We start from the raw sequence: 13,314 nt of genomic DNA, 5'->3' as shown, positions 1-13,314 counted from the left end.
TGAATATCACATCCTTAATATTTTTCAAAAATGTCTGTATTTTTATTTCTGGTGAAGCTTTTTATACCTTTATGCTTTAGTCCCTGAGGCAGGCTGTAATGCCTTTTCAATTGTTTATAATAATATCTATTTAATGTTGCCAAGCTAAGGTGAGATTTTTATATGACATATTACTCACGAACATTTTCTAGAAACTACTAACATTCTTTTCATATACCTTTTCATATAAAGACGTAAGAGTTATCTCTACTCTTTCCTAATACAGAGTATTAATAATTAAATGGGTTTGGAATTGATCCTTTGACCCAGTCCTTTTTTTTTCTGTTGCAGTCAGCCTTGTTTTCAAACAATACATAACAAGTAACACATCAAAAATGTATTTTTTTCAGTTTTCAGATGTCTTGATAAGTACCTGGAAAAAAACAAAATCTGTTATTTTCTAAAATCTTGCAGGAGCTTTGCCTAAGACATTAGTTTTTTCCCATCTTCCAGCTATGGCTAGGGTTTAAGGATGTAGTAATTCTCTTTAGTGACTTCTGCTAAGTATTTTCTATTTACGGACTTACAGACATTCAAACACTTGGGAAAAACTTGGAAGAATTAAAAAATCACAGGTTCATCTGAAAATGTTGACATAACGTAATTAATATCCAAGATGGTGACTGAAAAAAAGCTTTGTTTGTCAAAATCCAAGTCCTAGCAACTACAGTTACAGCACTGCAAAACTGGAGAATCATCCCATTTGAGCATTTCCAGCACTTTCAATGAAGTAAATTTATCTCCTGAAAAGAATTAATATAATTCTTCACTTGTGTGAGTTTTTCCACACAAAATTCCATTCAAAATTAAATAAAATTAATGATTAACAATACTATATGATTGGAAAAACCAAAACTCATTTCATAATGAATAATAAAAATGCTTTTATTGACATGCTTACCTCACTCAGTATTGCCCAGACTGGAGAATCAGAACTGACTGATAAACGAATAGCCTGTATTCTTCCTACTGACCGATTAATGCTGCCTTCTGCAATGCCATTTTCAAAAGCCCCTAAATAAAAAAAACCCACAAGACCCATACGAACATTTATTAGAATGAAATATACTTCCAAGCAAACTTGTGAAAAGCTTTATATTACAAACTATAAATTAGATCCAGGAATATATTAAGGAAAAAAAAAGTCTTTTGAAAAAGACTCATGGGTTGAAGTAAGGACAAGGAGAGATTAATCAGTCACAAATTACTGTCATGGGCAAGCCAGACTTGACTTGGGAAAAAAAAAAAAAAAAATTTATTTGTAAGAGTAGGGTAATGAGAAATAAAACCAAATCTAAGAACACCTTTCCCCAACCCTTCCTTCTTCTTGGGCTAACCTTTACTCTTGATTTTCTCTACCTCCTTACCCCCAGGGGTGCAGGGGGGCAGGGAATGGGGATCGTGGTCAGTTCATCATATATTGTCTCTGTTGCTCCTTCCTCCTCAGGGGAGTCAGCATGGCATCTTCCCCCTCCTTCTTCACTGACCTTGGTGTCTGCAGAGTTTTTTCTCTCATGTATTCTCCCTCCTCTCTCCAGCTTCAATTGCTGTTACACAGAGGTTTTACGCCCCCTTTATAAAATATTTTATCCCGCAAGGCACTACTCCCGTCGCTGATGGATTCAGCCTTGGGCAGATGTAGGTCCATCCTGGAGCTGGCTGCCACTGGCTCCACTGGACATAAGGGGAAGCTTCTGGCAGCTTCTCACAGAAGCCACACCTGTAGTTCCCCCACCACCCCCAGCCCTCCACCCCAGCTACCAAAATCTTGCCAGGAAAACCCTTTACAACAGAGACTGTAATTAGTTTTCCTTCTAATTAGATCTCTTGGCTTTTGCCACTGGTCATACTTAAACCAAAATAGGAGAGTCATTGGCAAACACCATACACTACGCAGTAATGCAAAGGGTTTCTTTTCCTTACTAGTTCACCTTGGAATGTTGAATTTATCACAGAGTTAATGAAATCCTTAAGGGCAGAAACACTTTATATGTAGGAACAAAATTTCTGGTTTTGAAGTCACAATAAACAATTTACCTATTTTTAGATACCCGTCTTTGGTTGCTGGGTAGTTTAATTTACTTCCATTATCAACCAATTCTTTTATTAGCATTTCCTGTGAAAAATAAAGCAATAAAATTTCAAGAAGTATTTTCTAGGGTATGACATTTTATGCTGAATATCATTCTGAAAATGAAATACGGTTGGAAATGAAAGACTTACATCAGCTGGCAACACTTCCACAGTAGTGTTAAACAGTTTATCACCAGGGTGCTCCATGTTTCCACTTCTGAACAAGTACCTGATGATAAAGGTGTATTATTGCAGGTATTTTATACGTTAGAAGAGTTCTAGGGAAGTAATTCTTTCCAGTTTTGAAGGAAAGTTTCAGATACATTTTCTTTACATATTTTTGGACTATAGAGAACAGAAATAGGCCTTCAAACTGTAAACCAAACCATAATAGAGTCTTTTTATTTTAAACAGAACAAATATTTAAATCATCTTTCTCTGGAACCACAAATGCAAGTGTTCCCCTTTTTTAGTGCTCAAGTTCCAAATAAATTACCTTCCCATGTTTAAATAGCTAAGGAAGATCTGCCCTCTCATCTGTTCCTATAATTGTCAGACTGAAGTGGAATGGGCTTCTGGAAGGTGAATGGTAGCAAAAATTTCTGTTTCTACTAAGCCATATACTACATGCCAGGAGAATTCCCCTTTTTTATCAATACTGGTCAACTCAGGTGCTTCCAAACAATTTCCTTTATAGCCAATAAGCAAGAGCATTGGCAAAACAAGAATCCAGTCAAAACCATTTAAGAATAAAAATCCCTGTTTGGTTTTAAATTTCTGGCATTAATAGTTCTTAGGGGTTTAGATCCAAAAAGAACTAAGAGAATTTCAAGCATCAAACTCTCTCCTCTGATATCAAATATTCAAGGCCTAAAACCACCAAATATTATAGGATTAACCATACATTTTCACAGACTAGCAATGTGACAGGGCTGGGACCAGCCATTAGACAATACCATTTGTAAGTTAGCTTCATCCATAGCAGCTTCCCAGTAACAGGAACATGCAAAACTACAGGCTACCCAAGTTTCATAAAGCATAAACTAGTTGATTAATACAGAACACCAGTGTTTATTGTAACAACTGTCATTCACTGCAGCTCACTAGGTGGAGATACAGACTTGACATCATGCAAACAGCCTTCCTGTTGGCAACTACACAAATAAAGCTTTCACTGACTCCATTGATGAAATTAATCAGTTAAATTCCTTTGAGAATTATCATCAGAGAGTGTAAAATATTTACCTGAAGAAATGAAAGGAAAAAAATTAAGAAGCTCTCTGATTACCAAGGAAGAAATGTATTTTCAGGAGGGGAGTTCAAAAGGAAGATAAGATAAATAGCAAATAATGGATTTTTTGTCAGTAAAAGGGTTTATGAAAACAGTTGAGCAGTGATAATTTCGAACAGACTCAAGCATTTCCAAAGTGGATATATGTAGGCTTCCATGTTCCATACCATGTAATACTTACTTTTCAACTTCTAGTGGATTTAAAAATGTGAACCTGATGTAGTCACCTGCCACTGGAGCTGAAGCCCAAAAACAGTCTTGTCCTTTATAAACTTTTTCCAAGGTATATTGGTGGTATATTCTTAGGCTTGTATCCAGTTTTGCAGGTGGATTATTATGTACTTTAAGTAGCAGATTTTTTCTAAAATCTTTATCCTGTTGATATAAAGAAATATAATTTCACTCATACAATGGAAAAAAAGTGCATTGATATCTATAATTACTATAGGAAGCTATTCCAGAAAATAATCACCTCAGTGTCAAAAAATATACAATCTATTTTTAATAGATATAGAATATTAATTCCAGTGTAATCACTGGGACTCAATGTTACAATTTGTAGACAGAGGTGTACTGATTGTTTCTTAACTGCCAAGATGTAAAAATAAAAATCTTCACAGGAGGCTATTTCATAGTTGTCTAGGATGCCTTCTGCCAGAACATGTGATTCCTGGGCTCTGCTAAAGGCTACGTCAATCTCTAGCCTGATCCAATTGAGAAATCTTGTCACTAGTCTAGATGGCACCATCAGGAGATTCCTGAAGTCTGGTTCATCATTTCTCTTGTCCTTATCAGATATGTGGTTTGCCCCCCAAACTTTCCCTAAAAATCTGTGGCCATCACATTAGGCACACCTTTGTCCCACCAATATACCTTCTTTCCTAATTGTCCCTCCTATTGGGAATGCGACCTGCTCAGCCAAAACAAACCATCATGGAGCAGAGCATCTGAAACCTTGTGTTGTGAGGAGGGTTCCTATATGCCATGAAATGCTCCTGTTCAGATGAGAGATTCAAAGGTGTTTGTGGAGGAGCAGTGTGCCCCATCTGCAGCTTAGATGCCAGATCAATATTCTCTACCAAATCTGTAAAACAACATATTTGGATATGGAAATGCCATCTAATGCCAAAGATGTGGTCCTTGAAACTCCTTTGAGAAAAGTCAGAACACAAGCATATAATTTAATACAGCATTAATTTCTTATTCTTACTTTCAAATTCTGTATCTTCCCAGCCAATGATGAATAAACTCCCATATGCTGAAAGAGAGATGGTTTAGCACGGATACGTAACTTTGACTTCTCCTTTTCACAGTGTGTCTGGAAAGAAAGTAAAAGGGAGTGAAGGATTATTTAAATCAAGGAGAGACAAACTATGTTCCATAAGGCAATTTCATTATGTAGTTGAGGGTATGGGTCCAGATTTTTTATCCATATTTAAATGAGTAATCCTTAAATTAACAGTCACCTTATGTCACATACACTGTTGCTAGACCAAAACTCGTAATTCCACTCATGCTGTTACATAGATTTGAAGGCTCAACCACCAGTAATTCAGGGATTTCTGCACAGTATGCGATGAATCTCATCTCAGAGTGACAAAAATGGACTCAAATCTGAAACTGATTGATTTCTTAGCTGTTTCTGGCAAACTTTATTTCAACTCTTAGCCTTTCCGTATCATTCTAATTAAACTATTTTGACCAAAACTGACCTTCTTAAGATAGATTCTGGTTACATTTCAACCGTCATAATTCTGCCTCTTTCTGTTGTGTTTGCAAGGCTTTTAATGTACTATAAGTTATGGATCTTTTATCACATAATTAGATAAAGCCCTTAAATACTGTATTTCAACCACAATTTTCCAGTTTACTACACCTGGGACATAACATATACCAAGGAATTAAATAACTGTAATATAATTTTGGAGTTTCTTGATCTTTGAATGATAGCAAACTACTTCTTTAAATGTAATTATTTTCTTTGTCTCTATAGTGCATCGTAGTTTGATACAATGACACAAACATGCCACAGTAATTAATGCAGCAATGAAGCATAATGGCAAGGAACAAAGCAAAGAACTAAAATGAGACTCTCTGGGTTGTACTCTTGGTGCTGCCACAGAATTATTATATGAGTTTGGAAGAACATTTAACTTTTATGTATCCCAGATCTCATACCTTAAAATTTGAGAGGATAATGTGCTTACCTCTTCCATCAAGTGCTTTCAGTTCTATAAAAGAAAAATGTTACATTAACTATATTAATGCCTTCTAAAGCTAGAAGTGATTAAGTCTTCACTCAGCTGGCTTAAAACCACCAAAACTCATGAGGGATTTATGGTTTCCACAGGAGTACTAATTAAAAGTTCAAAATGCCCTGGAAAGCTATAAAAAAACCTAAGTATTTTTATTTTTGTCCACAGCAGATGTTCAGCAAAACAATGTAAAACCACAATATATTGCGTGCAAATGGATTTACTGGCAGCTGTTTCTCTGAAAGGCACACTATACTTCAGTAAAGAAGAAATCATTTTGAGAAAATAAATTTGTGATCTTTCTACTGACAGGGTTTGCAATTCATCCCTGTAATAATACAGGCTCTAGAATCTCTTGTTTTATGCTATGGCAGCACTACCAAAAGTAGTGCTGGCAGCAGCTGAGAATAATCGGTGGCATGGGGCTGGCGTGGTCATTTCTGCAGAAGTTGAGATAAGGCTGCTTGTTGAGTCCAAGGCTTCCACCCTTGCAGCCTGTAGTTCCCACTGCACGGTGATAGACACAGGCCACTGGATATGATCACAGAAACACGGAATGGTTGGGTTCAAAGACGCCTGTAAAGATCATCTCGTTCTGACCCCCCCTGCCGTGGACAGGGACTCCGTCCACTAGACCAGGTTGCTCAGAGCCCCATCCAGCCTGGTCAGGAACACTGGATGCAGCATCTACACCTTTCCTGGGCAACCTGTGCCAGTGACTCACCACCCTAGCCATAAAGAATGTTTTCCTTATACCCCATCTAAACATACCCTCTTTCAGTTTAGGACTGTAGCCCCTTGTATTGTCACAACACATAAAAAGACTTTCTCCCTCTTTCCTATAAGCCCCCTTTAGGTACTGGAAGGTGCTATACAGTCTCCCCTGGAGCCTTCTCTTCTTCAATCTTCATGAAGAGCTCTGACTCTTTCAGCCTGTCTCCAGCCCTCTGATCATTTTTGTGGCCTCTGCACCTGCTCTAACAAGTCCTTGACTTTTTTTTGTACTGGGGACCCCAGAAATGGATGATGGTTCACAGGAGGTAAACATCACAAAGTTTCTGAACCATGCAGAGATCTGATGGCTCTGATCATCACAAACTGTCTTCTGCAACATCTTAGTGAGCAGATGTAGCTGAACCTTGTTGGTATGTTAATAGTCAGTCCAGGCTGAAAACTTGGACAAGGTTGAGAAATGGGCCCATGGGAATCTCATGAGGTTTAACAAGTCCAAGTGCAAGGTGCTGCACCTGGGTCAGAGCAACCTCCAGTATCAATCCAGGCTGGAAGATGAGCACATGGAGAGCAGTCCTACCCAAAAGGACTTGGGGGTGCTGGTGGAGGAGAGGCTGGACATGACCCAGCCATGAGCACTCAGGCCAGAAAGCCAAACATGTCCTCATCCAAAAGCCCTGTGGGCAGCAGGGGAGGGAGGGGATTCTGCCCCTCTGCTTTTCTCTGGTGAGACCCCACCTGCAGTGCTGCATCCAGCTCTGGGGGTCCAGCATAGGAAGGTCATGGACCTGTCTCGCTGAATCCAGAGGAGGCCACCAAGGTGAACAGAGGGCTGGAGTACCTCTCCTATGAGGAAAGGCTGAGAGAATTGAGATTGTTCAGCCTGGAAAAGAGAAGGCTTTGGGAATCACAGCCTTCCAGTACCTGAAGGGATCTTGCAAGGAAGACAGAGAGAGGCTTTTTACAAGAGCCTGGATTAACAGGACAGGAAGCAATGGATTCCAGCTAAAAGAAAGTAGGCTTAGATTAGCTATTAGGAGGAAGTTCTTTCCTGTGAGGATGGTGAGGCACAAAACCAGGTTGCCCAGAGAAGCTGTGGATGCCCCACCCCTGGAGATGTTCAAGGCCAGGTTGGATGGGGCTCTGAATAACCTGGTCTAGTGGAAGGTGTCCCTGCCCATGGCAGGGGATAGGAACGAGATGATCTTTAAGATCTTTTCCAACCCAAACAATTCTATGATTCTACATAAACGCATGCCAAACATCCATAACCACAGCATGGCACACAGAGACCACAAACAAGTGTCCTGCTGACCCTCCCATGAAGCACAATGTGTGATCACTTTGTGGCACTCTTAGTTGGTTGGAAAGGAGAAAGGGTGAGGAGCTGTCAGCTTGCCTTCTCTGGTCCCTATCAGAAAGTTCACTGGTTTAACCTCTCAAACAGAGAAGGTACAGCAGCTGGGATCCCCAGCCTTCTCCCATTCTCCATTTTCTGTATTCTCATTAATAGTCCCAGCAGGTCATGCCACTGGTCATTCCCACCCAAGGGCCATGTGAGACTGACTTGTCCAAGTAGGTTTTCACTACCCACAGCAATTGAAATTGCAAATGCAGAAGTGAAACTCAGTCGAAACTTGTGGACACCACTCTGCTTTGGCTTGGTCAGAGCAGACTTCCATTAGCTGCCTGCTTGACTTTCAGGAACACAGCTTCATTTTAGGTAGGAATCAGGTCTTAGAAGCTGGAACAGCCATTTAAAAAATAAAAGTAAAATATTCATCTATCAGATGTAAGTTGGCACATGTTAGATCTGGAATGGGTGATGTCAACATAATAGCATCTCGTTTTTAATCTGTTTTCACAGGCAGGCAAGAATGTACATTAGTTCCTTGAGGCTCACTCTAACTCCTATGAGCTGGCCTAACCCACACAGCAGGATTTAAAAGCTTGCTCCTATCTGTATGAAGTGGGTATAGAGACTCTGCAGTGCATTACTAAGTCTAAAACCAGGGACCTTCTGCTATCCCCAGAAGTCACTTATGCTACAGGGTAAAACTTGAAGCTTGCTTGTTCCGCTCCCCTTAATCTCCTGCTCTGCACAACTCCTGTCTCTTCTTGCTCCTTTATCAACACAAAAGTAACACATGCAAATCCTGGAGCAGGAACTGGCTACACTAGTTAAAACTCCTGAACCCTAAAACCCAAGAAGGAGCAGAAACTCTGGTCAGTCCAAAGTAAGTCCAGTTTCAGAGATTTATATTCCACTTTTTGAAAATAAATTTTGTCACTGAGAGTGTTTGAATATTACTTATGTTCATAAACTCACAGTTATACTTACTGAATCCTTTTCTGGATTGCACACTTTAACCCAGAGCAGGTGGTCTATAAGCCAGTCTATGGGCTTATCCTTATAGAACATGAGAAAAAATTCCACTATGAGTGGCAAGTCTTCTGATTTAAACAATTTTCCTGAAAGCAAGACAAGAAGTTATATTTTTATTGCAATGCAAAAATCACCAATTTTATGTTTAAATGTAATTTATTTAAATAAACGTTTAAGTATCATACCAGCCTTGCACACATAAAAGTAATTATGATATTTAATGAAAAATTTCACATAGAATCTGGCTTTGAAGAGTTGCTGATCATTCAGCCCTATGATATGGGATGCATAGTCTCCTCCACAATGAAAAGGAAGCAATTTTTTTTTTTTATAGATTGCTCAAATTCCATTCTTGAAAAGACAACTACACATTACAGGGGCACATAGTTCCCTGAGGTGGAACAATTTCCTCATTATGGGAACCCAACTCTAGATTCTATGCTGAAGAGAATCTGTATTAAAAAGACAGTTTTAAAGAGAACAAAAAGTAAACTACTTTCAGTGGGATGTTTCCTGAAGAACCGAGGAAGTTTTGATATGCAAGTCCTTCCATGCTTTGAGATGTAATTCTGAATGAGACCTTGTTGGGGTTTTAGGAGCTCTCCTGGTTTTTTGGTTTTTTTCTGTTAAAGGAATTTTCCCCCATACATGTTGCTAGGGGAACAAATAGCTGGGTACTTAAGAAAAACAAAAGAGCTGGAGGCTCTTTTTGTTTCACCTAGGTGTGGGGTCAGTCGGTCTCAGCGTTCAGACAGAGAGGGGAGCTGCTTTCTTCGGCCGCTTTTCCTTCTGCTGGAGAAACCCCAGGATCCCAAGCCCACCTTCCCTGCCCTGCTGGGAGCCGGGCTGTGGCCACCCTGCCCCGCCCTTGCTTCAAGCCTTCGCTATGTTGTAGCCGTGCTCACCCTGCCTGCCCAGACCTCCGGGGGGTTCCCCGTTTGGATACACCTTGTCTGCCACCCGGGATTTGTGCTCGTCCCTGCTGTCGAGGGGAAAGGGCCTGACAGCCGAGAAGGCTGGGACTGGGTTTGTGATTGTTTGCTGTTACTGCCATAGTTATTGTTGTTTGTTTGCCTTGTTATACACATAGAGATATATAATAGTAAAGAACTGTTATTCCTATTTCCCACATCTTTGCCTAAAAGCCCCTTGATTTCAAAATTATAATAACTCAGAGGGAAGGGGGGTGGCATCTGCCATTCCAAGGGAGGCTTCTGCCTTCCTTAGCAGACACCTGTCTTTTCAAACCAAGACAGACCTTTTTGATCTACACAGCTCCAAATCCAGTTGATCCTGCTGAGGTCTTAATACTTACCAATAAATCCAAGCTGGGAGAACTCGAGAACCATCCAATCTTGGGACTGTTGAGCAGCAAAGCTTTTTATACTTTCAATATAATCAGGTGTGGCTATAATATCATCTTCAAGCTGGGGGGGAAAAATGCAACAGAGAAAAAGAGAAGGCAAGCAGTGATTTTATTGCTTGCAGAGGGGGTGGTAACATTGCCACATGCAAGTGAAAACTGTGTTGTGTTTGACTGCTGTACTGCATGTACTGAAGCTGTGCCAAGCTACAGTGGATTGCTCTCTAGCTTCTACATATATCTCTGGCTTAGTATCACTCATTAAATAATTATCTACAGGAGTGACCATAATGCCATGGGTGCTTCTCCCTTTTTTGATGAAGGAGGACTCACTGCCTTAAAGAGATCTCACTTAGAAGAAAACATTAAACAAGAAGACAAGAGGTTAAGCAAGACAACAATAAACAGATTGTACTTAGGTTGTACAAGCATTGATAAGCAACAGGGGCAAACTGTCTGAAAGGAAAGGTGTCTAAAGCAGATGGTTAAAAGCTCTGGTAGCCTGGGCAGACTTTGTCATTCATACAAAGTGACTGAGATGGACTGTGGATGATTACTGAGATGTCAGTAGACAGCAAGCTGTCCCAGGGAATACTGGTAATGAAGGGGTGTGCTGTGTGAATCACACTGACAGACAGGAATACACAGAGCTTTCAAGGTGTTGTAAAGGCTGGCACAGAGTACAATAGTAGAGCCAGCTAAAGGGTACCTGGAAAAGGAGACTGACATCCATCAAGGAAATGGGAAAAGCCTTGGCTTCATTTTTGCCTGGCTTTCAGAGAACTGGGCATCTGAAAAGCCAGAAGCTGTTCCTGCTACTAAAGCTGAGGATTATGAATCCAGACAAGGAGGTTCGAGGCAATGACACAAGAGAAATAATTAAGGAGCAAATAATTCATGGTTTGAATTCAGTATGGGTGTGAAAACACAGGAAGAGGAGGCTAAGACTTCAGGAGAATACTGCTGGGGTGTAATGTAATCATACAGTAATTTATTCTAACTTCACTGGCCCTGCTGCATGTCTGGTGGTGCTGGAACCAGCTTCAGAAAGCTAAATAGCTAGAAAGTTAATCCTTTGAGAAAAAAACCAAACAAACAAAACATGATTTCCTGCTGGTTTTGTGTCTTCAACTGACTCAGCACAGAGTCATCATCAAGAGCTTGAGAGATCAGGCCCACAGGTTTTAGCTGAATTCGGGCATCACTGCAAGTGTAGGGCTCGCTGACAAGAAATATGTTGGCAACAGTGAACCCAGGAATAAATAGAATGAAGTTAGAAAGATGAGATTAAGAGATCTGTTTTGACTCTGTCAGCTTTTGCTGATGGTAAGATAAAAAATAGACAGACATAGACAAACTGATCAAGATGAATGCTTCTTAACAGATTCTGAGATCTGGGGATTGAGCTGAATTGACAATTATGCAGAAGAGAACAACAAACTACCCTCCTCCCCCCCCTTAATTTTATCTTGCATAAAATTAAATGATCTTAGAGGATTAGCCAGGAGCAAGATGTAAAGGGAGGAGAGCAAAGAATCAGAAGGTTTTAGAGAACCCTTAAAGAGAAATTGAGGGGCACCAAAAAAGGATGAAAAGCAGACTGGAGTATCTCAAAAACCTAGGGAGGCCACCATATCAAGAAACACCATAGAAAAGTATCCAAGACCAGTGAAGATTAAAAGCACAGAGGCTGTGATGCAAAGTGATTGTGAATGTGGTTATGAACAGAAAGTAATTTTGAATAGTGAAAAGTCTGAAATGGTCTTTCCTGAAGTTGACAGTGATTATGAGAGGATGTAGTTTGATATGTCATGTAGCACAAGCCATTAAAAGTTATTTATTTAACCCTGTAATTTGTGTTCAACTAAAGCACATCTTCTTGGAGAACATATCCCATTGCTTAGAGATTCCAGTATCAGGTTTTTTCGGTATGTTATACAACATTTTATTGTCCTGAATGTTTAATACTTTGCACCCAAATTCTAATTTGATTTTTTTTTCTGCCTTCAGCTTACAGCCACTTGTTTTCTCATATGCTCTTATCTAGCAAAGGAGGTTATGCAGTGGCTGCACACAGCTGGATCAGGAAGTTTAAGATAATGAACTGTCTAGTCATCTTGCCCCATTGCCATGGGAAGACCAGCAAAACACATGATCACAGCTAACTTCCCTTCACTCATCAGTGCTTTCGAATGAAAAAAGAGACATCGGCAAGAGACTACGGCAAGACTATGAAAATTTCCTACATGATAGGCAACAAATGGGTTTCCATTCATTTTTCTTATGCAGGTTATCTGACTAAGAGAAGTAAAAATGAAGCAGTAACAAAAAAGTGGAAGAATACTATGAAAGTTCAGGCATTAGACAGGAAAGTTCTTCCTTTCTGAATTTTATTAGAATATTTTTACATTTTGACTCACTGACAATGAATATGTAGAGACTGTGAAGCTCCTTTTAGGAGCTCTACCAAAAAGCAGGCCTAACCTAGAGTCTAGTGAGGGGAAGAAAAAAAATCCATTTAAAGAGTCCTAGTGAACTCACTGAGATATTGCTCAGGCTTTAAATCCATTAGAGAAATGCTGCTGGCAATGTGTATTACTAGTGTGTATATATATATATAATATATATAAATACACAAAGCTTTCCCAGTGTCCATATGAGGTGATAAAAAAAGCATAGCAGTAGTTCAGTTAACTACTACACATTAAGTTAGAACTTGATAACAGTTTTTAACCGAAGAAACTGAGATTTATTTAATGGTTTATTTTTGCTTCATCTCAGTGCTAATAGAAAACACTTAAAAACTGTGTTTCTTTCAGATTTGAAACGTTTGATTCCTTCAGTGAACAAAGTCTACATGGACAGAAATAACAAATGCACTTCCTCACTATTAGGCTGGGATTGGATTGCCTGCTTTTATGGCTATGTTATGATCCCATAACTGTAAGTGCTTCAAGGGTCTCTGGTGGATGCTAGGCAGTTTAGTGGAAACAAGGACCTCAAAATTCTCTCAGCTTTTTATTGATGAAGAAAACTTCACACACACAAAAAAAAAAAAATAGAGAAGAGAAGAGATGCTTTAAGTAGAAAAGTTGATCAGTCAGTAAGGTTCATCCCCAGTGTAAGCCTGTTAGCTTCAATGGACTTCACAAAACTACTTGCTTAAATCCTGGTT

At 39.5% G+C, this 13,314-nt stretch overlaps 1 protein-coding gene across 1 annotated transcript in view; it reads right to left on the bottom strand.

Annotated features, from left to right (window-relative positions):
- Nucleotides 1-6: 6 nt before the first annotated feature.
- MGAT4D (MGAT4 family member D) overlaps nt 7-13,314 on the bottom strand; it is a 26,900-nt gene continuing 13,592 nt past the window's right edge. Inside the window, exons 7-14 of the mRNA XM_008632435.2 lie at nt 10,092-10,203; nt 8,732-8,862; nt 4,614-4,721; nt 3,585-3,778; nt 2,263-2,341; nt 2,077-2,155; nt 941-1,053; nt 7-412 (exon numbers count right to left, since the gene is read on the bottom strand). Coding sequence (XP_008630657.1) covers nt 386-412; nt 941-1,053; nt 2,077-2,155; nt 2,263-2,341; nt 3,585-3,778; nt 4,614-4,721; nt 8,732-8,862; nt 10,092-10,203 — 843 coding nt within the window. The 3' untranslated portion in view covers nt 7-385. The remainder of the gene's footprint in view (nt 413-940; nt 1,054-2,076; nt 2,156-2,262; nt 2,342-3,584; nt 3,779-4,613; nt 4,722-8,731; nt 8,863-10,091; nt 10,204-13,314) is intronic.

Source organism: Corvus brachyrhynchos, unplaced genomic scaffold (genome assembly GCF_000691975.1).
Source record: "Corvus brachyrhynchos isolate BGI_N302 unplaced genomic scaffold, ASM69197v1 scaffold444, whole genome shotgun sequence".
NCBI lineage: Eukaryota > Metazoa > Chordata > Aves > Passeriformes > Corvidae > Corvus > Corvus brachyrhynchos.
Note: the sequence above shows the minus strand (reverse complement) of the source record. Positions and strands in the feature narration are given on the sequence as shown.